At 46.6% G+C, this 25,689-nt stretch overlaps 4 protein-coding genes; 3 read left to right on the top strand and 1 right to left on the bottom strand.

Annotated features, from left to right (window-relative positions):
* Window positions 1-2,318: 2,318 nt before the first annotated feature.
* GSTUM_00011593001 (uncharacterized protein) lies at window positions 2,319-3,536 on the top strand (the record flags this gene model as incomplete). The annotated part of the gene is made up of 1 exon (XM_002841998.1): window positions 2,319-3,536. One exon carries the CDS (start codon window positions 2,319-2,321, stop codon window positions 3,534-3,536), a length of 1,218 nt encoding a protein of 405 aa, XP_002842044.1.
* Window positions 3,537-9,746: 6,210 nt separating this feature from the next.
* On the bottom strand, window positions 9,747-12,675 carry GSTUM_00011592001 (uncharacterized protein). XM_002841997.2 has 8 exons: window positions 11,917-12,675; window positions 11,795-11,855; window positions 11,279-11,731; window positions 11,114-11,227; window positions 10,758-11,055; window positions 10,609-10,686; window positions 10,193-10,512; window positions 9,747-10,123 (listed from the first exon to the last, which is right to left on the bottom strand). Exons 1-8 carry the CDS (start codon window positions 12,591-12,593, stop codon window positions 10,052-10,054), a joined length of 2,073 nt encoding a protein of 690 aa, XP_002842043.1. The 5' UTR covers window positions 12,594-12,675; the 3' UTR covers window positions 9,747-10,051.
* Window positions 12,676-14,788: 2,113 nt separating this feature from the next.
* Window positions 14,789-18,091, top strand: GSTUM_00011591001 (uncharacterized protein; the record flags this gene model as incomplete). XM_002841996.2 has 7 exons in its annotated part: window positions 14,789-15,243; window positions 15,303-15,675; window positions 15,745-16,811; window positions 16,876-17,006; window positions 17,053-17,526; window positions 17,586-17,810; window positions 17,864-18,091. 7 exons carry the CDS (start codon window positions 14,789-14,791, stop codon window positions 17,977-17,979), a joined length of 2,841 nt encoding a protein of 946 aa, XP_002842042.1. The 3' UTR covers window positions 17,980-18,091.
* A 2,970-nt stretch (window positions 18,092-21,061) lies between these two features.
* GSTUM_00011590001 (uncharacterized protein) lies at window positions 21,062-21,963 on the top strand. XM_002841995.2 has 4 exons: window positions 21,062-21,305; window positions 21,359-21,419; window positions 21,492-21,690; window positions 21,745-21,963. The coding sequence occupies exons 1-4, from the start codon at window positions 21,173-21,175 to the stop codon at window positions 21,886-21,888; spliced, it is 537 nt and encodes a 178-aa protein (XP_002842041.1). The 5' UTR covers window positions 21,062-21,172; the 3' UTR covers window positions 21,889-21,963.
* Window positions 21,964-25,689: the final 3,726 nt, after the last annotated feature.

Genomic DNA, 25,689 nt, shown 5'->3' with positions numbered 1-25,689 from the left:
CGAGTAGCAATAGAGCCTGATATGGATAGCAAATGAGGCATGATTTAGTAGAATTAACACATTGGATATTGTTGCTGAAACTGGTCAAATACGTTGTGAGTAAACAAAAATTCAGGTTTCACCTCCCTCGGGCCTTGTTTATTTCATGGCAAACAGGATTGGAATTACCTTGTGGAGAGAGAGTATTGTATTTGAAACTGAGTACAAATAATAGCCCTGAAGCAAAGGACGACGTTTTTCTTTTTCTTTTTCTTTTTCTTTTTCAAAAAAATTTTATTCACATATTATTATGATACTAGTAGACTAGGCTTGAGCCTGGGATTTATCAGGGATACAAGGACTCTACTAAGCAGGTGATGAATCATTATTATTGTTATACCGAATTCTTAGAGTTGTTTGACGGGATATTTGGGCCTGGTTTGAGCTGGCGTTCACCGGTAACCTACGAGTACTGTGAAAACTTCAATAATTGAGGGCCTCTATGGGGCGTTGGAGTTACTGCTCCTAGTAACTATGTCAAGGTTCCTACCACTTCCAAGGACACTAAATGACCTTCGAAGAAGGCAGTGTTTCCTTTAGTACTTTTACATGAAAAAGTAGTCAGGAAAGACTACTCTGTATAGTTGGTATTAGAGATAGTAAGACTAAAGAGTTAGTCTTATGGAATACAGGACAGCTAAGGAGAAGATTACTATCCAAGTTGGAAGTCTTTACAAGATAGAGTATGGTAATAGAGCATGATACTATTAGGTTATTACCTGTTATAGGATATAAGATAAAAGTAATATTGAAGGTAATTTCAATAATTGACTATTTTTTCTTACTTGTGGAAAATATTGAGTTAAAGTTTTAACAATACAAATAGGTCATTGGATAAAGCTTATTTTATCTACTATCAGGAAACTGTATATTACAGATTTGTATATTACTGTAACACTCCAATCAGAATTGTTATGCAAGGGGTTTCATCTTTAGCCCTATTTTTTTTTTTACTCCAGTATATAATATCTCAGCAGGCAGTAAAGGAGGGCTTGCTTGGATGCATACACAGTCACAGTATTGGGATGACATGAGGATACTGGCCTGGGGCTTCTGGCTTGGAAAAGTAAAATATGTTTTATAAAAAGTACTTGTATATAGAAATTAATCACATATTTGTTTACATTTGGTTAAAAAGTCACAAATCTATAGAATTTACATAACTTTAAAGTTCAGGTATTTTTGGTTTATAATGCTGTTTTACCTTAAATACATTTTCAAGATATGAAGGACGGTTTTACACATTATTTCAATCCCCTGGTATACTGTCTGTCAACATTATTATTCTGGTAGCTGAACATTTAGCTCTATAAATACTATTTCCTCCTGGTTATATAATATGTAATTACAGATCTTTAGGTTCTCTATAGAGTCAAACTTAAATAAAACCAAGTATTGAATAATACTCGAAACCAAATATAAAACTAAGTTAACTAAGCACCTATCCCATTTACAATTACTATAAAATATAATAACTTAAGTAAGGTATTCTCAACTTGGCAAAAATAATAATAATATTATTATAATTATTATATTACTTTTGGACATGTCCTAAAACTATGATGCTATTAAATTGGACTAGGACTAACAGATATTTGACTGGAGTATGTACATTATACAAAAAAATTATGTTTCTGTTTTAGGAATATAATACTAGTATCTAAAATTCCAGGTAGTAGCAGGTCTCTTATAAGGGTATTTAATACATACTAGTAATATATTTATTAAAATGCTTTTATTTATCATATTATTTTGTAAGGTTAAAATATATACTTACTATTAACTTGCAGTCAGTACTACTAAAAGAACCTTAAGAGTATAATGAACCTTACCACTTTCATCTTTACTCTCTTCTGAATTACAGCTTCTTTGAATGGTAAATTTAATTCTTGGCTCAAAACAAGAGAATCCAGAAGTTACAAATAAGAGCTTTTGGATTTACATATTAGGGTTTGGGCTACCTCCAAAATCTATCATCTTAAATTACATACTAGTACCATATGTAAATTGTAAATTATATTCTGTAAATTTCAGTAAAGTATTTTAAGTTACATAAATTACCTAAACCCAATTTTCACCAGCTAGTTTCTGCGAGTTATGCGTAACTGCCTCCGCCACCTCTCCGCTGCCCCTGCCCTCTCCCCTCCCCACAAACACCTATCGGTATAAAAATTCAATTATAGATATGATATAAGGGGAAAACAAGACGGGGAGAAAACGCCAAATACAGAATCCATTTCTTAACCATGGGGGGATCTTCTACCACCTTTGAAGACATAATGGCCTCACAAACCTCACACATAGATGGCAGAAGCACTACACCCCCCCGCCGAATCCGTCGGACAATTTTCTCCTTTCTGAGTTCGAGATCCCTCCGGTCCCTCAGGAGGACCAATCGCCGAATAAACAGCCTCGTTGCAGCAGAAGGACCTCGGATGTTCAACGAGATCCGTTTCCACCTGGACCTACGAGCACGGACACCTCTCAACCATCAGGTGTTTATTAGTGCCCTCGGGCGAATAGGCCACTACGCTCGCCTCCTCGTTATTACATTCCATAATGTCGGCCCGATAGAATTCGGACCCCTCCACTCAGAAGATCCGACAAGAAAGAGCAGTCTGAATCCCATCCCCGCACAAGGACATTTCGGTCAACACGGGACCTATAGGCTTGTGGGCCCGGACATACCCGTCATGCCTGGGATATTTGAGGATTTAAACCTGGAGTCCAATGAGGAGGGATTTTTCAAGAAGGTTTTCGACCGACTCCCCAGGCTTCAGGCACTCTCTATAAGGTGTAATCCAAGCGTAGAGCATCTATGGGGGAGAACACTGCTTGACGAAGCACTAGTCTACCTCCGCTGTCAATTCGAGGAATCGCGACACATAATGAGCGGATTCCTAGTACTGACAACGCTTGACTTGCAACTCCCAACACCACTCGCACTCTGGCACCTACGCTCTTTCCCCGGCTACGGCGATGGGGGGAATCCACTGCTGGGTAGAGAAGGTGCCTGGTCGAATGTGCGGAATCTAAGTTTAACGCTACCACCAGCTACCATTGCCGGGAGCTCGGAAAGACAACTTATCATGATGAGAGGGATTCAAGGCTTCATTTCAGGGTTCAGTCTCACGCTCGCTAGGTTGAGCATCACTGGTGGCACGGGAAATCCACTAACTTATGATCTTGGCCCAAACATCGGGGGGATGCTTCAACGTACAAGATTTGGTCATTTGAGGGAATTAAGGCTTAAGGATGTGAAGATCGACTGGGAGGATTTGGAAGAATTTCTGACTGATCCAAGGAGGGGATATTCGGTATTTAATCTGGGACTTTGTGGAGTTGAATTTACTAGGTCGAGTGGATGGAAAAGGCTATATATGTTCTTTGAGTTGGAGCATCCAGAAAGGATGTCCAGGCCTAATATGCCGCTGCAATTGACGAGGAAATTGCAGTTGTTGAACAAGCCTGGCGAGTTGAGGCAAGGACGGAAATAGGCTATCGAGACGATGCGGGCATGGTGGGGTGCATCATCAGTGTTAATATTAAAGTGACTGAACATTTCATACCAAATGAAGCTGGGGCTGCGATACCCATATCCTACCAGTAGGCCGTATGGTAGGCACTGACACCTTTGCGGATTGTCAAGTGTGCAAAATATGGGGTGATGAGCAGTATCATATATGTATATATGAATTTGCTCTAAATGCAGAATTCTTCTCGAAAATTTAGCTATCCTGGGGTCAAAGAGATACGTGTCTAACACAACAGTCCCTCTTTCTAGTGCGCTATCTCAATCAACAACTTACCCTTCGACAACCTCGCACCTTGGGCAATTATATCCACAAGTGGCAACTACAGCATACTGAGTATTAAAGCAGTGAACTTACATAAAGGAGGCGATTCCCCACCTCCAAGTATGGGACTTCAATCAGTGGACTAGAGCCTCCCCATCTCCCGGGTGGTAATAAAAAAGAGCGTCACATTTCCAAAACACGAATAAAAAAACAAACGCCATGTTAAACACCCAGCATTGATAGCTCCCCATCCAAAAAAAAAAAAAAGAGAAAACCACCCCGCGGGTAAAGAGTACGGAGAGGGAAGCATCGTCCAGGAGCGAGAGCTGCCAACTAAGATAGATGGAGTTAAATACGCACGCTCAAGCATGTACCGACCGGTCGATATGATATCCGGTCTTGACTCTCCCAATAGTTTGCTATGGGGATCATTCAATCACCCGTCATTGGCGTGTACGTCATTACTCCTATCCTGCGCCAGTAGGCGGCTCGTAGCGGTGATTTTCTGAGAGCATTCGGCGACGAGGATTGCTCTGGGACGGCCTATTACAACTCTTCGATGCGCGTGGAAGTGGTGGCGGCGCTTTGAGTAGAAACCACCATTGCAACCGCCTCAGCTTCTTCCCTCGGAGGAATAAAAATTTTGCACAAGAGGGGGATGTTCGATTGAAAGCCTGTTCCTTTTGCTATAGGGGGTTTTGATTGGGCATTTTATTGTCGCGCTCTAGAGGTTCTCGTCGAAGATTCTGGATGGACGTTGGGTGATTGGAGTGGATTGTGGATGCTCCGGGAGCCTGATGGATAGTCCAGGAGTATAGTATGATAAACCATTACGGATCTTGAGAGATTTATGGAGATCCCCCAGGCACGTCTTTCCTTTGTATAACGGGGGTGTACGGAGGAATGGGGGGTATGCGTGGAGGGGATATAGATATAGGTGTGGTGACCTACGGAAGGATCAGGATGGGTTGTTTATGTTTTATTTACACACCTGTCTTTACCGTTAGTTTAATTAGAAAAAAGAGTGAGCGAGTGACGAAGTGTGGACGAACGAAGAGAACAAAGTTGTTTACCATAATCTCCCATATCTTTCCATACCCAAGTTCCAAGCAAAATCCTCTTATCTACCGTCTACCGTTGCGTAATCGGTGGTTTATATCATGTTCACATAATCCATCCACTTTGCTCCCCCCGCCGCACTGCGAAGTTCTAGATCACCGTGGAGGTTAAACACCAGTGCACTCTTAAATAAAAGAGTGCTTAAGCTGAACATGTATTTTGAAAAATCTTGCTAGAAGAGTATTGACGAAGTGTGGATAAGATTTGCGCTACCGTTCCCGGAAGTTGGGTTGTCAGATAATATACCTCTATGGTAATGATCCGACTGAACTGCTTTAAGACGATCTAAGAACGCACGCTCAGGTCCGCAACGCAAACCCGAGCAAGTACCGGTAGTACCGGAATGCTATCCAGGGCCCCTAGAGCGCCTGCGCACCCACCTGTAGTTCCCGGTTTCTTTTTTCCACCGGTTACGTAGAGAATATCGTACCCTAGAAAAGATAGGTTCTGTAGTGGGAGTGGAAGTAGTAATTGCCAGTGGAGCTCCCGAGGACTAGTAATTGGAGTCGCGGGAGGTGCAAGGGCCCCGCTGTTAATCAGTGGCGGGAGAGGTTTATGAGAAACGCTCGAGATGGATTTCCTCGCCTCGCGGGCTCGACCGAGTACGGTAGGCTGAAGGTAGGGAGGTGGTGGGATTGAGGGAATGACGCGCTGAATGCGCAAGGCGGTGTTATTATAGCACGGATTTAACAATAAAAAAATGGAAAGTGAGGGTTAGATGGCTGAGACGGCTCGATCCTCCACCTCAAGTGAAATATCCCACGAGTGACAAGGCATGACCTCCCTGCCCAGTACATGCTCCAGATCCCAATTCGGGCCAAACGACGGCGATATGCCCCATTCCAGGCCGAGAGTGAGAAAAATAAAAATGAATCGGAACACAAAATGGCACTCGGCTTTTACTTGTACTCGATTATGGTGAATTATCCGAGATGGCGAGATGAGGAAGTGCGCTTTAACCCGATCGCCCCCATAACAAAAACCGGAGATTCATTGGGGGGGGGGGTTTTAGGGGTGAAGTGAGTAACACTCCGGTAATTTAGGGTTGATGGGCCACGCTCTTGACGTGGGGAGGACCTCCACAATTGAGAATCTGGACGGGTGTCTTAGGGTCGCGTGGCGGTCTGCCGCAATATCACCCCGGCTCCACCACTCCATGCTCGGAATTAGGTTTGTGAACTTTCTTTTTCCGGAGGTGATTGTGTGAGAGCAACTCTTACGTACGGTACCGTATTCAATGAAGCAGGTATCATACGGGTAGATGCCAGAAGTGCATGGTATTTGAGCTTTTCTCTGACAGTTTGACCGTGCGCGCGAAGACGCTGGGCGAGTGACGAATAGGGGCAACAGTAAGGGGGACAACGAACAGCAACAACAACCCTACCGGATCTAGTGTTTTGTCACTAGATTTTTGGTGCACCGGTCTCCGTCCCCTTCTGTTCATTGTCCCATATACTGCCGGTATGTTGCCGGTATGATACCGTATCTTTTCGTAAAAATGGGATTCGTCCCTAGACCCAGTTGCCTTTCGCTGTTCGCGCAAAGCGTGATGATTTGAGGTCTTCTTGCCCTCTGGTTGGCTCGGTTACCCTTTGCTCCGATCCGACTTTTTCGAAAAGATAAGGTACATATCATACCTCCCAATTTCGTCGCGAGTGCATCTTTTGCCCCTTCAAGATCTATGTCCGTAGAACCGGGGGGGGGGAGAAAGAAGAAAAAAAGCCCTGAATGGTCCCCTATGGTAGCACATGGGCTGGCCGACCGACTTGCCCCGTCCCATCCTTGGAAGCAGGGGGGTTTTTGAATGACCCACTGTTGGTTTACTCGAGTACGGGGAGAGAGTTGGGGGGGAGAAGTATGCAATTCAAGTGTTGGATTAATCTAACTTTTTGCTCATCTCTATCGCTCGATTAATGAACGCTAGATCAGCTGAAAATCTCGCTGCGATTCCGATATCGCAATCTGGAAGCACCGTTATCAGCCAGTGGAAGATGTGCAGTATTCTATTCGAGCTGTGGAACGTTCTGCGCATCTTCTCGTAAAGGTCGGTAGTGGCAAGAGCGCAAGGCGTATGTATGTGCAGTTCTCGTACAGTACAATACAAGTACTAGTACTGCATGTCGGATACCTGTATACGAGTGTTATTGCCCAATTGTATAATTTCTAGCCCGGAGGAATACGAAGAATTGATTGACAGAGGACAGTCCTAGCGAAGATTGGTTGTGCAGCTACCGAAAGCGTCCAGTGATATGATATTCAAGGTCCCCCCCCCGTTTGGGACTCCCCCTTCCGTCCCCACCAATAATGGGCCGCCTCCATAAGCTCAAATCTTGCCGCCTGGAGTTTGTCTCCCGAAAAATAGACAATAATAAATGCGGTCGGCAGATGAGCATGACCTTTATGACACGCTGGCACCCTTCTTTGCAAGCATCGGGTGAATGGGGATCCCAAAAAGTAGCTGTGTAGGAGTACAATATTCGAGGGTGGATTAACGTGCTGCCGGTAGTAAGTCGTGCATGTCATTGCAGCTGGCGTGAGGGTGCTACCGGTATCATATCGTGCAAACTTTACGAGTACTGTACTGTACTCGTACATGTGCTCGAGTAATACCCGTACCTGAGCAACTAGACCCTGCGCCAGGGCGTTAGAGTTGCCTCCCCCACTAAAGTTGTTGTATTTTTCTTTTTTTGTTTGTCTCGGCGGTAGAAAGTCATCTTGTTCCGCTTTGTTTGCCCCCTTTTAATCCAAAGAGGGGAATTATGGACGTCTTAGCGCAAGATTCAACTATTTTGGTTTCTGCGCTAATTTACTTGTATGCATGACTTTGTTAAGGTACCGGTATCTTAAATTAATAAATATCCAAAAAAAAAAAAAATCAAGCGCTGGAATGAGGGAGGCCAATTACCACGGGTGGAGAAAACCTATTATTGTGTCATTATGAGTAAGGCTCCTCCCCCCCAAAAAAATCCGCCTTGGGACGAACAAAGCAACGAACCAGGGTTTATCGACTTTGGCGGGACTTCCTATAGCCTAGTAGGGTACTTCCAACTTCTGGATTCTAGGAAGTTCTGGATATCATCAAAAATTACAAATTATGAGTGGGGCTCGAAGGTGCACTTTCCCACTTTAATACACCCCCTTGTCTCTCTACTCATGACGCTTCAGTGCAGAAAAGTGTAAAATCGGGCGAACCCTAGAGGAACCTTAATGAACCGCGCGACAAGAACCTGTCCACCCCAAGCTTGGCCTGCTCCAGATGGGAAGAATGCCTCACCTACGCCTGGCCTTAAATTTATCTACTGTGGAATCTCAACTGATTGAGCCGTGCGCTATGTCTTAATATTATCCATTTAGAATGGCTTAGAGATCCAATGGGGAAAGAAAGAAGGGATAAGAGACAAGAGCTGGTTGATAACTGTAAATTTTGCCGGTACTTTTCTTTTCTCCCCCGCTATACGGAGGTATAGACCTCCGTATTTCTCTCTCGTCCACCGCTACCGTATGGTACAGTACTCCCCACAGAGCAAGGACGATATAATTATCCACTAATTCTAACATCGTATATGCACCTCTAGCCGTGACCATCACGTTGTGCCCATCTACCCCTGCCGCGGGGGTGACCCAAGTCTCCACTATAGGTGCAACTTCTACTTGAACTGGCACCCTTGTCTCGAGTAACACAAAACTACCCCCTTGTCTATAACACATAAAAGAAGGGGAGATAGAGAACCTGCTCCAGAGTGTTGGGGCATGGAGCGCTCTACTTATTTTCTCCTCCGTGGAGAGAGTTCCGCATGGCGACGTTAGGGCGAAGGCCATTGCAAACAGCATTCTTTGACCCGGTTCGCTAGAGTATAGTAGACTATGTGATACCGTGTTTGGAGAATCGTAGTCGGTGCGGGAGACCAGTTACGGGGTGCACGGGACTGTCTATGTAGGGCCTAAAGCAGGAAGGGGTGAGGAGGTTGGTGGGTGGGGTTGCGCAGCGGGATAAAGAGTGGTCCCCCCCGGGGGAGAGTTTGATGGGTGAAACCGGGATGGTGGGTGTGTAAGGCCATTGGTGGTGGCTTTATACCACTAGAATGGCCTTCATTTCTTCTATCCGGAGAACAAGTTGGGGGGTATCGTGGGCGAGTGATGTTGCATGGAAGGCTGGCGAGACTATCGGTACTGCTATGTAATTCGTGCATGTCACTTTTGCCTACCGTAGTCGAGTGCTAAACCCAGACTCTATGACAATATTAGTCTTAAGTTTTCCATCCCAGCATATTCTGAGACTGTGCCTGGCACTGGTGCGACAAGACTAACCTATCGCACTTCTGTACAGTACGCTGATTAAGCATAAATATTATCGCTGCTCATAACGGCACTTGAGGGGCAGCAATGCACCATTCCCTGCAGTTACAGCTCTCATAACCCGCTCCCTAACTATTAATTACCTTTACAAAAAATTTTTGGGCTGCTGTAGACATCCTCGCATCCGCAATGAACATCATACTGAAAGTTGAAGAAAAAACCCCGTGAGCCCAACTATCTATCTCCGCACCCTATCTTACCCCGGTGGTCCCACCTGCCTGATGTCTATGCCGTGTGTGATTTGTTGCAAAATGCCCCCTTTCCTCGCCACGAGACAGGAAATCTGTTGCGTTAATATGGATTGACTCCCCTGTTTCGCTCATGCTTTGTTGTAACTTAGAGGCACTGCTTTTACGAGGGAGGGACAGGTAAACTGATTAGCGTTACCGTCTGGAATAGAAGGGGAGTGGGAAATGGGAAATGGGGAGGAGAAAGTAGACGTTTCGTGCCTGGAGCATTGATGAAATGGAAAGATGGGAACTGTTGTACAGAATTTGTGCAAATAAAACAGTAGTAGACTTGTACAATACAGTGACGCGGGTATCCGAGTAGGCAAGGGGAGCTAAGTTACAAAGGAGGAAAGAAAGTTTAATGAAAGAAAATGAAAAAAATTAACAGCGGTCAAAAACGACCAACCATCCAATCCAGACAGGACCTTTTTTTGTGTATCAACTCCATAAGGTGAAGAAGAAGAAAAAGGATACCCGAAAACCCTACTCCGTGTAATTGGATGACTCAAATCATAGGTTCTGCCTCTGAAATGTTCGCTCCCACCAATCAGCTACCACTAATGCCGGGCCAGTCTTATAACGCTATCGAAATCGTCAGCTGTCAACTCGCATTCCTCTTCTAGGAATAAACCCATCATAGAACTCAAATACCTTATAGGTAACAACCCGACTCCCATCAACTAATTCATCCGGCTCGGAATCAATATGATACCCTAACGCGGGCAATATCTTCGCGAAACCAACCCAATACAGCACACCAAAGCCGAGGACGGAGGTCCCGACTGAGGGAGCGACGTAGGAGCTAATTTTAGCATTGGGGTCGGGCCACCAGATTAAGACTATAACGAAGATATTGAGGGTTATGTAGAGGGCTACTAATCCGTATAACTTCCTGATGCTCACGACGGCGGGTCGCCACTCTCTGAATTTTTCGTGGAAGGGGAGGGAGATCAGACCGAGGGATACAAAGACTGTTGCGAGAAGGGGGGGGTTAGTTTCAGGGAGAACTTGTGATATGCATCTAGGGTTACGGGAGCTAAAATGAGTGGGAAGGTAGTGTAACGTACTTCCAATCCAGGTGTGTCCGTATGTGAACAAGACACTAACCAGGTTGTAAGCTTCATCCTGGGCTCCGTAATTAGGTACTTTAACATTACGTTAGCGATGGTGATCCTCTGGTGATGCAGAATCCTCAATCAGGATCATGGAAACTTACCTGCTACAATAACGATCACGGTGAATATCCAGTGCAGGATAAGAGCGCCAACTGGGGTCCCGTATGGACTGGTGCTTGCCCAGAACGCCGAGAATGGTAGAATTCGCTGCTTCGCGATTTCCTGCTTGACTCGAGCATTTGCGTATGTTACCGCGACGACGTTTCCGAAGGCGGAGAGAGCAATGAGGACTTTAAGACCTCTAGTTACCAAGGGTCCGTCGCCAAATACTTTTATGAAGAAGCTGGCGGCGACGGTGACACCATCTTTCATGATTTCATCCGTGGTGCTGGCGGCAAACTAGACGTTGATATCAGTTCCAGTGTCTATTGTTAATTCAGCATACGGAAGACCGTACATATGCGACGTTCGCAAGAATATACAATACAGTGACTACTGTGAACGCCACCAAAGCTGCACGCTTAAAAGTCCTAGACTCATGCCCTCGCGGCCTCTTGACCTCTGCGAGAACCTACTCAGGGTTAGCATTCTTTCCCCCGTTAAGCGCAAGATTGGAACCCACATAATTCGCATTCTCCCAGCCTTGATAACTATACAGCACGCCCAACATCGCACTGGCATAATGATACGGCGATCCAGAGCTTCCCTCAAACGCATCCTTAAGATTCTCTGCCCCGTAAGGGCCCTTATGATCACCGCCCCCACCACCGCCCAGGCATACGAACCCTGAAATCACCACGAACAGGAGCAGGGCAACCTTGTACACTGCCAATGCATTGTTGATGAAGATTCCCATCTTGCGCGAGAACAGATGGATGAGACATATGAACGTGATGCAGACTAACGCTACAAACTTTTGCAGTCGGTAATCTGGGACAGGCTCTTTGTCGTTGAAAGCTACCAGCATATGCTTTGCGAAGGCAATTGTGTTTGCCGCGGTGTTTCCCAGCAAGACGAAGAAGATGGCAAACATACAACTCGCAAAGTACCTTGGGCGTGCGTATGCCTCGTCTAGCTATTCTGTACATTAGGTTGTGTTCGCAATCAGAGGAGGAGGGGCAGAGGGGGCAAGAGCTACATAGACCAATTCACCGCCATTGAATGGTAAAGCAACGCCAAATTCTAGATAAACGAATAACCTAGGGATCCCATTGGCATTAGAAAGAGACAAGCTTCAATTATCCTTTATAGATCCCTCACCCAGTAAGCGTCATAACCCCACCAGTAACCCAAAGAAACAGCGCCCCTCCTTTCGACCCCGTATTCCTCAATATCGAAGAGGGCTTAGAAAATATCCCAGTACCAATCATCTTATTTATGATCAGTGCAGCCGTAGACAAATACCCCAACTTTTGTTTCTCGGGAATCGGAGCGTAGAAAACGGCATCCTTCTTTTTTTCTCCTCCTCCCGAATCTCGCCTGCCTTCCTCCTCCCTGTGATTATGCTCGCTGTGAGAGGCGTCGCTATTTGGCAATTCTGGTAGACTCTCAACAGCGAGCGTATTCCTGTCTCGGCGAAAGTAGGCTGGGAATGCGGAGCTTGCGGGGGATTGGGTCCTCGAATAGTCGGACGATATTTGCGACATCTCGATTCCTACTTTGAGACCAGCTGTTCCTATAGGCGATGCTCTCGGCTTTTTCTTGCCCGCGCTTCTCGGTCTGGAAGCGCCTTCTCCTGCTACCCCTCGTGCTGTTTTTCCTCCTCCTAGGTTGAGGCTGTTAGTGGCGATGGAGTTGTGGCTGTTATTACGGCCTTGATTGTTGTTTGATGGGTGAAGAGGCTCCTCTAATTCTTCATAGGGAGATCTTTGGTGAAATTTAGGTGCAAATGGGGAGACAAGGTGTATCGGGGTCTTTGCGGTCCTTGTTAAAGGCATGTGGGTTACCTATCATACCAGACCTGCCTGCCTGCTGGCTGGTCGTATCTCTGTTTTCGGTCTTTCCACTCAAATGAGCGACGGTGGTCACTTTTCTTTTTCCTCGTATATCTCCAGCAGACGCGGGTTTAAATACCGGTACTCGAGCACTCAGCCTCGCGTCTAGCTTGTTCATAATTTCGGCTCAGTGGCTGCATGGGATGGGAAGAAAGGGGAGAGAAGAGGTGTGTGCTTCAAGACCTGGCGTTACGATTACGGTAACTAGGAGGGGGGGGGGTCGAAATAATTGTTCCAGAGGTGGTACAAGTACCCGTATCACAAGGTCACTGGAAGGCGAAGTACTGTATTTTCACCAAAGAGGATCTGGTGGGTGTCACAGCCTTCCCGCACTCAGACTCTTTTTGCCCATCCTGCTGGAACATCGGGAGAAGTCTCAATACCGTATCTAGGGGATGACCGGGTGTTGAAAAGGATCATTGATAGGGTGGTAGAAGCGGGGGGATGAACGGAGAGAGAGGTACTAGTACAGTACCGTAGACTCTTGTTCTTCCAAGAGGTTATTATTACTAGATTGCATAGTTTGGCAAGGGTAATTCGTTTTAGCATGGCTGAAGAAAAAAGCTTTGTACTGTACAACGGTAAGTTACCCAACGGGGTGTGGTGTGTTCTTCGTAGGCGCTCTGCTGTCTCATTTTGCTACTATTTACGAGTACTCGTACTCTAACGCACAGTACAGTACAGTACAAGTACCCGTATCCCTTCGCTTATTACCGAGAAGTTGTCCTTTGCTTCCCTTGTCACTCTGGTTTATTTTCCATGCACTACCGCTGAGGGATAGGCATTTTACAAGCGCCAGTACTAGTACTTGCACCTGGCAATATTGTAAGTACTGTACTCGAGTATCTGTGAATACGGTTATTGTTACACAACCGCCCAACCAGAGAAAAAAGCGGGTCTCATCTCGAGATACCTTCTGCCTAATAAAGGTACAAGTACAATACCGGTACTCGCAGTGGGGCGAAAGAGGAATAGGCAGCATCCATTGGTTGGCCAACTACGTCCTTTGGTAGATTCAGCTCGTATGATACTGCAGGGGCTTTCCCACTTTACTCGAGTAATTTTCTGTGGTATAGTATCCATACCGGTATTTTGTGATGATCTCTTTCATCCAAGTTATCGGAGTAGATATATCGCACCAGTTGCAGCAATATCCTGCTTGCACTATCTAGAACACCCCCCGCCTCTTCCGAATGGTCCATGCCACGCAGGTAGCGGCGCATCCCGGCTGGTCTTTAGAGTACTATATCCCATCCCACAATGCTCTACACGTGTGTACCGATAATAAGAGAGAGGGAAAGTAGGTTAAAGGAGGCGATGCATTGTGTGTCCTTTCGTTTGGTAATCTTGCTCGGTAGGCATGGTAATATCCGTGTCCCACCATTCAGAAGGTACGAGTACTGTACGGTACGAGTACGAGTACAGTATGGTACAGGTACAGCACCCTATCATACAGCACCCGCACCCATCCCGTGTAACGAGTGTTCTCCGGAACACCGGTACCATATCATCACAGCATTAGCAGCCTTCTCCCCTTTACAGTTCCTTTCCCCCCCGCTCTTCCCCACCCTCCCTCGGTTGCCCCAACCTCCAACCAGCGCCGGTAGTAATGGTCGAGACGTTACTTAGGCTGATCTTCTCAAAGCAGTGAGATGGCGAGGCGACTTGTCGGGAGACCAAGCCTGGGAGGAAGAAGAAAATAAATCTTTAGAGTGGCTTAGTCACTCCTCCCCCGGGGGAAAAGCAAATACAGTATGCGTGCAGCTGCATTTAGGTGGGTATGGATTGACACAAGCACTTTGAGCCTTGAAATCTCAAAATTTTACCCTCCTGGACAGCGTACCGTATGATATTACCGCATGTTTCCGCGATTGCGCTCCATCTTGGCAACTTTTTTATTTTTCTGCTCTTACTTAACTTACTCGTTAAGATCGACGTCTACTTTCCACGTCGACTTGCAGGGCTTCCATCAACTCAAACCCCACGTTAAACGACCTAACCTTGGTACATATCATACAGCACACTGCCGTACCCTACATACACACGTCGTTTCCCTTTTTTCCCTGTCTTTACCTACCAGACAGACAGACAGAAAATAAAACCTTCAGCAGAAAGCTCTGCGGGCTTTGCCATTACCCATGTCATTCGTATTCGAGGGTTTCGGCGTGGGGCTCACAGAACATGTTCAAGCCCATGAACGAACAGGTGATATCCTGAGAACATATCTGCATGGAATTATCCATGCGCCCTGTCTGATCCTCTCACTCGGAAGGGAGCTCGAGAGGTTGAGGGCTTTGCTCGGCCAGATTATCGACGAGAACAATAATCCCCATTCGACTATCCTGAGAATAGACAATAAAATTGCGGCGCACAAAACATTACAACTCACCGTTACCGGCGTCAATGCCACGTTGGACGATGCCGAAAACCTACTGAGGAGTTGTAGGATACATGCTGCTCAGACGGAGAAATGGTGGGCGAACTTCGGGATGAAGATGAGATTTAACGGAGGTGATCGGGGGCTTCTCAACGCGCTGGAGGATATCAAATATCACTGCTGGGTTTTCGAGATCGCCTATCGCGTGCTGAGAAGGTTAGTAGTAATCCATCAATTTTAGATCATCCACTCGGAGCCCCATTAACGATATATAGGGATCACATTGACGCCTTAATCGAAATCGCCGACCCTGTAGAGCAACACTTAGAGCAGCTATTATCTTTGCTCACATCCGGCGCCGGCGGTATTGTGGACGACTCGATTGTGATAAAATTCAACGAAAATTCAGCCATAAACGGAGGCGCCTTTACTATTGACTTCAAGCTAGATACGGTTTTGAAGAGTTGCATGTACTGGACCTACAAAGCGAGCTCAGACATCAAGAATGCTGGAACATCTGGAACTCCAACTACGGAGGGATGGCTTAATCTTATCAAATCCTATTGGATATTTAGCAAAATTCGGGAAGATCCACGCTCAGAGCAGATGGTGAAGGAGTTACAAGCAATCTTGGCATTAGTCTCAAATGTAAGAGCCCTTATCCGAGATCCGTACCGGTATTGCGATCATCAGGGGTTTTCCTTAACAATAAATTAGGACATTGCTTTTTCAATGAAGAGGCTTCTGGAGGCTAAGGCTGAGCTGCCAGATTGGAATACTCTTAATAATCTTGGAGACTTCCGAATACTGGTCGATGACGCTGATGAGGAAATTGAGTTGCCAATCTCAGAAAACCACACCTCTAAACAGCACTCGCCAAAGCCACCAACCGGGAACGTCCCCAGCGTTCCAAGTGTGCAAATGAGCAATGTTGCAGTCCACCCAGCGGAATACAGCACCTATGAAAGCTATTCAGCCAAGGGTTATCCCGATGACGAGTTGGAAAATGCTTTTAAATCACTCGGCGTCGGTAGTCGGGAGACCCGATATGAGAAAAGCCCCCAAAACCTTAAGGAATCCCAGCTAGTCCTAGAGCGCGAAGATGCCCTACGGCGTGCGAAAGGGCCATCACTTGACCGCTCAAATACAAGAATCCTGAGGAAAAAGGTTCCAGAAGCAAAGTCCCCGTCATCACCCCCAGGCACGGTGGCCAGCGAACCCACCAGCATGAGTTATGTAAATGGTTTGAGAGTAGCGAAAAGTAAACGAGATGCTGGTTCCCAAAATGCCTCCACGCTGGGAAAAAATAGCTTCCTTGAAGACAGAAGGCTCGACTCTCCAACTCTGGGCAATTATCCAGCATCAAGGAGTTCTGCTACAACAAGTCCGACATCCATGTCGCAAATAAACTCCATGCAATTTGGTGTCCCACCATTGCAATCCTCCCGGTCAAAGGAGCACACTGCACCTCTGAATCTCTCACCGCTGAAGCAAAGCTATTACTCAACAAAGCCTTTACCACCATTGGATACCAGCACTTCATCCGCCCCGTTCTCCCCGTCAGACGTAAGTCCGGGGGATTTCGGGGCGCATAGAACCCGAAACCTTAGCGTCAATCAATCTCAAGGGGGCAGGATGCCTAATAAAAATGGGTATATGTCTCCTGTGTCCCCGACTTATCCCTATGCAGCTGCTAGGAATTCTGGAGGCTCGTTCTCAGAGCCGGTTGAACATGGTGTTCGCCCTGGAGAAATGGAGGTTATGAAAGATGAGTTCAAGGCCTTGTAAGATACCCCATCCTAAAATCTACTGTGTTGTTGAGGTACGTACTAACGCTCCTTGCCATAGGGATGTATTGGCTTCAGACTCATGTGATCCCGAGGGGAGATGGGATGAATGTGTTGTCAGAGTTTTTCGGAACGCAATGGGTGACTTGAGGATTCTGACCCAGCGGGAGGGGTCAACAGATCAGCGTTTCGGTAATCCGCTCGCCCCTCGCCCCCGAATAAGGCTAATTTTTACTAGTCGTCCTTAAAGATGCCGAATTTGTCCCTGAGTACGGGTACCACGAGAACTTGCCGGTGATCTTCATCCGGAAAGCCGGTGTGGGCGGGTACTCAATTCAGTCTGGATCAAAGGGTAGAACAACGCTTAGCTCTGCAGAATTATGCCCGATAACACTCTACTACCGGTTCAAGAACGTAATGGACATGTTTCTCTTCCAGCTAGCTTTCACCGGGGAATCGGTGGAGGCAGATGTTCAAGCTGTCCGTACAATCCGCTATAAGCGTGGGCTTCTCGACGGCGAGCACTGCAACTACAAGGCGAGGGTTCAACTCTGGAAGGAGGAAGATAGTGCAGCCGCTTCCAGCGGAGATAGCTCAAAAGCTCCCTCGATAGCCGGTACCTTTCGATCAAAGCCTAATAAGTCTTCCATCTTAAAGGTCCATTCAACAAGATTGGTCATGTACTTTGATGAGATTATTATGACCTTGTTCAGTAGGACCTCCCTCATGACTCTGTATCCCTAGAGGTTATCAACTGATCGTTGGGGGCAGTAACGGACGATATAACCATTGAGGCAAAGACCAGGAACCGATGCCTAAGGATAAAACCTAGCTCACTCAAAGCTTTTGGAAACCGTAGCTCTGTCAAAGCCTGCATTATCGGAAACCGGGATTTATCCGGTGGGATCAGACTAGATATGGAAGGGCTATTAATTAAAGACGAAGAGGATTTTGATGATTTCAAGTGGTTCGAGATTGACTTCCAGACACTTGAGGGTGTGCCCCCCCCCCCTTCCTGCTTCTGCAATTTCATATTCTAATGTTTCTAGAAATGAAAAACTTCCACGAGGACTTCCAACACGCGCTGCAAGAGAGGCGGAAAGAGCGCAAGAAAGTAGACGATTTACAGAAGAAAGCGGCGGCTGGGGCGAGATCTAGTGGGTGAGATGAATAAGGCAATTCTATTGACTTACTGATGGAGTTGGGTCTATTAGCGATTGTGGGATTGGAATTCTTTCGTGTTAGCGAACTGGTAATTCAATATTGTTTTAATTTAATAAGTAGTGGGCTGCAAGTGAACTGGAGCAAGGCGGATCCAATCATGCACATCTTAGCGGCTGAATCGGAGAGATTGAGGGGCCACTGCTTAACATTCCGTGGATCCCGTATGATAGAATTCGACTTTAATATTTTCGAGTGATATTTCATGATCTGGATAGTTCTCAATTCTATCAGTCGGGGTTCGATAAATGCGCTCGATTCTTACCCCCGCCCCGTCGCCCCGGAGTTTGTGCCCCCGACCAACAACGCTATCATACCGTATCACTTATTTTATCATACCGATGGACCAGGTTGCTTGCAACGACTAGGATCGGATCATGGGCCACTTAGGGAGCCTCCCCCACATCGGTGCTTTAGCTTAAACAGCCCCTTTCTTCACGAACCCTCAGCGCGCGGTATATTTGTCTAGCTCCGGTAGGGTTAGCTGAGCCTTTATGTGTAATAATAATACAGTAGAGCGAAAACGCTGTGACTGTAACTGAAATATCACGAAAGATAATACCGGTACTTACCATGCGGATCTAAACTCATCAACACCGGTAGCGCTCAAACCCTTGGTGTCACCACGGATAAGTCCGAAAGGAAAATAGGCTATCATATCATAGCTGCCACTATTTTTATTCTCCAGGTAGAAAATCGTTGCCAACTCTCGCTACCCTAGTCAGCGGTAAAACAAAACCCCTCTCATCAATCGACTCAGAAGATCTCAATGTTTGCCACTCTCTCTCCCGGGCGCCAAAGGCCGAAACAACAAACCAACCCCACGGCGGCGAGTTGACTCTTCTTCCAGAGCTTACCCCCCAGCTGCGATACCACGTTCTTTACCATTAGTGCTAGGAGTTCAATCCACAATGAGGGCCAAACCAGTCGTCCCTCTTGCAAGTTTTAGCCCGGGGGGAGCATTGTCGGCAGTGTGGGCGGCAGAATTTCTTAATCCGTCACACAGGGATACCACGAACTGCTGGCCGTCTCAAGCTTAAACGCGTCATCGGTGAAAAGGACCACCCAAAAAAGACGAAAAAAGTCAGCGCTGGAAAAGGACATCTTCGACATAATAGCATGCACCAAGGCATATCGTCCGCAAACCGATGGATTGAGAGGATTCATGCTGGGAAGCGTATACAATCTCATCGCCGAAATCCTGGAAGCGAAAGAAAAACTTCTCCACTCCGGGCAGTGGGTGAGTGCCTTATTCACACGAATGATGTGACCGGCCCTTTCCCTTTGCTCGAAGGGTACTCTCTCGGCTAACCCACGATGGTAAAATAGATAGAAAGGGTTTGTAGTGCCTCTGTCGTGTCTAGGAACCCACAGGGTGTTTGGCATTTGCAACAAGCCACACCATTCCATCAATGGCTGTCGGTCCTCTGGGTATTCAAGCCCCTAGGTGGCCCGATAGGGTGTTATTAGTCGAGGGGAGTATAAGGGAAAGGGACTAGGAAAGATCCTTATGCGGTCGTCCCTGAGGGATATTTGGCTAGGGGGACGTTGAGACGAGCAATGCAGAAGGTAGGGGGGCGGGGAGCTGGCATGGAAAGATTGGCGGGTGGCAGTTGACCTGGAAGCTGTGGGCAGGAGTCACCGGGTCCCTTAAAGGACGACGGGTGATTCTGGGTGATGCTTACTTAGTTGCCCAAGGGTTTGGGGGCTTTTTCCGGGTAGATCTTATGGGCCTTTATTATTATTCATGGAGTGCCACGCATTATCGGTATGGCAGGAAGGGCGCTCCGATAGATCTAGATCCACGGATGCCCAATTAGTTTCGTGGGTGCAGTAGCGGACTGTCGACGTGCATCGCTACCCCAGGTTCGAAATGGTGTACTGTACAGTAGAGATTGCGATATGGTTAAACTGGTAAATTGGAGGTTTAGAGGGATTTGCATGCCTGGGGGGGGTGGTTTCACAAAAAAAATACCACCAAAATATGAACGGTCTTGTTTACCGTATTTTAATTCTCACAAGCAAATACTTGAACCCGTTTTTTCATTCATCCTATCACAGCATTTTTCTCTCCCAGAGCATTACTCACAGATAGCTTGTTGTGTTGAAATGTGGGGACCCTACTTGGACGATTCCCATCGGCACTTCGCAGCTAGACTAAGTTAAATTACAGCAAACTTCACAACTTCATGATGTCACAAGACGCACTGCTAAAGTATCGTCTATCATGGCTGGCCCAAATCGTCGCCTTGCCTCCAATACTGGCACTCGAATAGCCAATGGGGAAAAGGCGCCCATCCATCACGCGGTCCCACAATTGAAAGCTCTATTACGTCCGCGGCGATAGTCTACACTTAACGCAACCGGTGAGGCCAATAGAATAACCTGGCGGATAACCTACTCGTATTGGTTACGCTTCGAAATTGGACAGCCGTTTCAGGAAATAGATTGGGCGAGCATGTTACCCCACGTCCCCACACTCACGAACCTGGGGTGCCAAGACCTCTGAGCTAAGCCGCATCGGGATGGGGTTTGTGCAAAATGGGGGTGGGAATGGGCGACCAGCGGCCCCAGATTTACCAACACTGGCTGCTGCAGTGAATTTGGTGCTTGTCAGTATTCTTGGTACCGGCACTGGGCTGCTGTCACTCGTAGGGATCGGTAGACTAGACTACCGTAGGCCTCTCACCGAACTGGCCTTCTTTCTCCAGGTCGGTAATAGTAGTCTAGCAGTGGCCGGCATGTCCCCTTCACAATGGCCTGGTGGCTCGGGATAGGTCGGAATAGCAAGCGTAATGGACAAAGCGGCGTTAGTCAGATAGAGTGTTACGGTAGTAAATTTATATTACCCCGCATTTTGTCACACGAAGCTGGGATGTCTCAGCCGAACAAAAGCGCACGGTTCATGGTCAGTTAACGCAACCCGTTCCAGTCCCAGACGTTCCTTAACCCTCACACCACGCCGAGCCCTATCGCTGCCTTTTCTTCTCTCCCTCTCCACCCCTTTCTTTCCTTCTCCCCTCTCTCTCACATCCCTTCTGTCTACTCAAAAGCAGCCAGAAAAATTCACTTCCACCATCAAACACCATCATCAAACGCAGTGAGATTAGTCTCCATCAAACAAACACTCAACAATAATGGCCGCTACCAAATCCAAGTCCGATGTCCCTCCTGAAAACCAAGCTCCATCTAGCTCTAAGGCCGCCGCAAAGGGAAGTCACCGTAGGGGGAGTTCTTCCGTCACCGACGTTTACAAACCAGCTGAACTCAGTATGTCTTGCTGGTTTATCGGCTTACTGACAAGGATGCTAATCAATTCACAGAGGACATCATCGGAGAGGAGGGAACTTTAATGGTTGCCAAAGAGATCTCTAGATTGAACTGGTCTGTCTTCCCTCTCTCCCTACTGTTGGACTGCTGGCGGAATGGCACAAAGCTAACACAGCATCTTTTTAGGAAATTGAATACCCATCCCTCGCATCTCGATGACTGGAAATCTCTCAAGGAAATCCCAATAACCACCCCCAAAGTCAAGCTGTTAGACGTTTACTTTCCTCTCGGATTGCATGTCACCGCCCGTGCGGGCTCATCCTCCACTGTTGGTGTTAGTGTCTATGACGTGCTGGTCGCGATTCACAAGCAGTTCAAGAAGAAAGTAAATAATAATCTAATACCCCTATTTCTAAATGCATATCTGCTAACCGAATAGGCGGATGACGAACTTGAGATGCCCGTTCTCGGAAACCTCGAGTGGGGCCGCTCTGAGGATCTTAGTAGCAAGGAGCACTGGCCTGCTGTTGTCCTTGTGGCGCAGAAGAAGGAGGCGCCCGTTACTGGGAAGAAGAAGAATTAGTCTTCTTAACACTCTTAGTTGCTAGATCACTTCTATAGAGGTTTTCTGAATAAATCCTGACCGGTGCCACTTGTGTCTATATTGTGATTCGCCGGTGTGTCCCGTGGGCTCGCAATTGCTACCATGCTCGTAAAACAAATATTCCCCCACAAAACTCGGGGGCAATGCCAAACTGCGGTGTGTTATGTACAGTACAGAACTTGTACTCTACTGTACCTTACACGCAGGGATTACCCTTCGGAGATTTCCCCTCTTCCCCACCTACCCCAGCATACGCTGATTACCCGCCCGGGTGTTCTGTTTCTGCCCTCTTGGCGAGTGACATCACATGAGTAACCTATCGGGAACAATTTACCCGGAGGCTTTGATAGGTGCCGAGACTTTGGTGATGGGGGCTACATCGTTTTGACCCTCATTTCTCCTAGCAAGACTGGAAAGGTGTCGGATACGGGTGGTTTGGCGAGTGCAGAATACGAACGCGCACGAAAATGTTTGAAATGAGCCTGGACCCACACAGAAACAATGGTTGTGCAGGTTCCTGCATCGAAGAGAGATCATGACCAGGGGGAGATGGCCGGGCATTGAAATATAGCTACTATGTTACCGTACTAGGGCGGTATCGATCGACTGTATTAGGGATCATGCATAGCAGTATACAAGTTTGGGAAGGGCAATATCACACAAGGATTTTAAATGGGGTTGTCATGCCTGAGATCGAACATTGTTGGGGTTGTACTGATTGGGGTTTGAAATCAATAATCTATTGATATGGTATCGTAGTTGGAAGTTTGGGAGTGCTGTAGCTTTCCACGGTGTTGGTGGTACTCGATTCGGCCAGAGGTTGGTACGGCTTGATCTGAAATGTTGAATCTTCCGGGGCAGCAATATACTTGTCCCAAACAAGAAGCACCGGAAATAGAGGAGGCATATCTTGAATTGGCGCTTAGATATAGGCGAGTTGATTTTCCATGTACTGTATTTCTTTGATCCCCGTTTTTGAGAACTTCTCGGCTAGGACAAGTAGGCCTGGCTGCATCGTTGGTAAGGTTGCACTTTGTTTGCTTGTTTGCGGGGGAGGGGTGGCTAGCTCAAAGTGTTGTGTGTTACTCTTTCACCGGAGGTAAGCTACTGTAGTGATACGAGTACGCTCTCGATAAGGTACATGTCTTGCGAATTTGGCGCCCGAGCGGGGACATACGCCGTAATGCCTCTACTAGCGTAGAGGATTCTCCCCTGCCATGGCCCCAATTGTCTGGAAAAAGAAAAAAGAAAAAACACAGGCCTCGAGATTCCGAGTGATGGCTTATGTCTTCTTGTAATTCCCTGAGTGGTGTCCTACCCGTGGACTCGAGGGCTATGGCGTGGGGGTTCTGGGACCCCTTGTGTGCCTATACATCTGCAATCTGGCGGAGTGAATGGCTTCTGCTTTGGGGAGTTTGTCCGCGAGAGGAGGCCTTCAAACCAGAAATCCGTAAATATCTTGGAAATACGCCCTCGGGGTGCTGTTCCCGTGAATACTCTCAATTGAAGGTCCCAGGAGCTCAGCCAGCCAGAAATAATAGAAGACTTACTCACCTTTTCTGGCCAATTGTTTTCCAATTTAGAGGGGGTTTAGGCTCCTCAAATGTCGTACCACACTTCCGGAAAATTCACCAATATATTCACCTTCGTTGCCCACATTTATGGTTACCCGTCCTGAGCTTCACGAGTGATCACTGGAATAGTTGGTAGGTATGATGCTTTGGTACGAGCGTAGTGCACGACGAGAATTCTCATTGTATCTTTTTTTTTTTTTAGCTCCCATCAATGTTCCGATAGTAAGCTTTTTCGTGTTTTCCTTCAGCAACACCCAATTCAGCCAGAGGTCATGAGATATTCTTTATGATGCGTGTTGTGTATGTATATGGCTGATGTATCGCTGATGTATCATAGTAAATATGAATCATTTGAGGGTCCAAGCCTCCACTTTTAGGAGATGAGAATGCAAGTATCATACCGATAGCCGAGTAATATAATGTGATAAACTCTAGTTTAGTATGATAGAAATCAATCTGATTTGCAGGTCAGCTCACAACGAGGTTATGGTAGAAGCCTCGACTAGGTTGGGGGAGATTGAAAGAGGTGGGTGAATACCTACGAGTCTGTTGTCTGGCAGTTAAAGGTGTTTATCCATAGACTTGACCTGTCATTCCCGTGGGGCCAAATCACTAGGAAGGGAAAACTCGAGTTAGTGTAATCTGGAAATACCTGAAAACTTGATCTTGTTCACCGACGAAAGAAAAATCACAGAATTTTAGCGTATTTTCTAGCCCAAAGTGAGGATCTAACATGATTCTATCATAAGTGTTTTTTTTTGTTTTGGCTCAGCGACCTGAGGAGGGATAAAATTGAGACATTTAAAGCTTAACTTTACGGCGCTTCCCCCCCCTCAAAAAAAAAAAAAACCCCCCCGAAAGTCAAGACTGCTCCTAGTTTCATTGCCGTTTGGTTTGAGCTTCCTGGCCAGCGTGCTCGAATATCGCCAGTTATCCAATGCCTTTAATTGGTAACCGTGTACTTCGTGGTATCACAAGTTCTTGACCACTTAGATCAGGGTCAAAAACCGTCCACTATAGCTGCTGTGTCATATACCACACTAGAATACTTTTTCAGATATCGTAAATTACATAATCCTCCCCAAGCCTAGGGTGCTTACCATGCAGTTGTATTACACATCATCCCGTTTTTTTTCGGGGAAAAGTGGTGCCGCGGGAATGTATTAGCAGCCGAAGAAGCGGTTTCATCATGCAGTCGTTCTTTACTTCAATGCTCTTCTCTTTCTGTGGCGGGGGGAACAACCTCTTGATAAGATCTCTCACTGCTGTAAAGTACAATCCGGTAGACTGCACAACAATATTCCCCCAAACTCGTTTAACTCGACACCCCTGACCCTTTCACAAGATAGTAAACTTTGAATAAGATGATACATCTCCAAGAGCTTATTATCTGCTCCTGGTGTAAGTTTCAAATTAGTGTTTTCTCCTGAGAAGCAACTTCTTTAATCACGTTTTTCCGCATGGCCCACATACCAGCAACACGAGTCTTAGTGGGTTCAAAAAGGGGCTCAATGATATTCCGGAACAACATTGAGACCGAAGACCGTGAGCGAGATACCGTGGGTAGCGTTTTCTGAAAAGTAACCTTAAAAGTGTACCAACAATAGACATCCCTCTCCGTAGGGATCTTCTATTTGGCATTAAGTCAGGCTGGGCTAACGCAGGGGTACTCTTGTTGTGAAGAATCGTAATGCTCCACGATCTTGCCGGGTACTTAGCTCCCTGGGGCTCAAACTTTGTATCTCCAGATTCTTGGTTAGTTAACATAGACTGGACAAGATCGGGCATAATGATACCGCAAAACACAAGCGCTCGCTCGCAGCAGCTGCTTAATTATTTAGCTGGGATAGCCCATTCGTCAAATGTAAATCTGAAGTAAGTAAAGGGGTAGAAGACCATGACAAAACTGGTGTGTAGCAGGACTTTTTTCTAGTCTCGTTTGCATGCTGGGAGATCTCGCATCAGTGAGGCGATGGAGCAGAAATTGCCATACCATAGTGATTAGAATAAAGGGGAGTTTACCTGAAGAACCTTTAAAGGTATCCCATAAATTCCCCCCAGGTTTGTAAAGGACCTTTAGTTATCATACTCAATAGTATCGCCTAGCATTGCTCCTACGAGCTAGGAGGACTTGATAAAAAAATTAAAAAAATTAAAATTCTTACGCTCCTCCTTAAAGCCCCTTGTCTGGGGAAACAATGCTGGA

This window comes from Tuber melanosporum, assembly GCF_000151645.1.
Source record: "Tuber melanosporum whole genome shotgun sequence assembly, scaffold_88, strain Mel28".
In the NCBI taxonomy this organism is placed as follows: domain Eukaryota; kingdom Fungi; phylum Ascomycota; class Pezizomycetes; order Pezizales; family Tuberaceae; genus Tuber; species Tuber melanosporum.
Note: the sequence above shows the minus strand (reverse complement) of the source record. Positions and strands in the feature narration are given on the sequence as shown.

Bases quoted from the DNA above. Each gene is read 5' to 3' on its own strand.
- GSTUM_00011592001 (XM_002841997.2), bottom strand. From the start codon at position 12,593: ATGCCTTTAACAAGGACCGCAAAGACCCCGATACACCTTGTCTCCCCA. The intron at 11,056-11,113 runs GTACGGTCTTCC...ATCAACGTCTAG, and splicing joins TTCTTGCGAACGTCGCATAT to TTTGCCGCCAGCACCACGGA. The intron at 10,687-10,757 runs GTAAGTTTCCAT...GTAATGTTAAAG, and splicing joins CGTGATCGTTATTGTAGCAG to TACCTAATTACGGAGCCCAG.
- GSTUM_00011590001 (XM_002841995.2), top strand. From the start codon at position 21,173: ATGGCCGCTACCAAATCCAAGTCCGATGTCCCTCCTGAAAACCAAGCT. The intron at 21,306-21,358 runs GTATGTCTTGCT...ATCAATTCACAG, and splicing joins TTACAAACCAGCTGAACTCA to AGGACATCATCGGAGAGGAG. The intron at 21,420-21,491 runs GTCTGTCTTCCC...GCATCTTTTTAG, and splicing joins GAGATCTCTAGATTGAACTG to GAAATTGAATACCCATCCCT.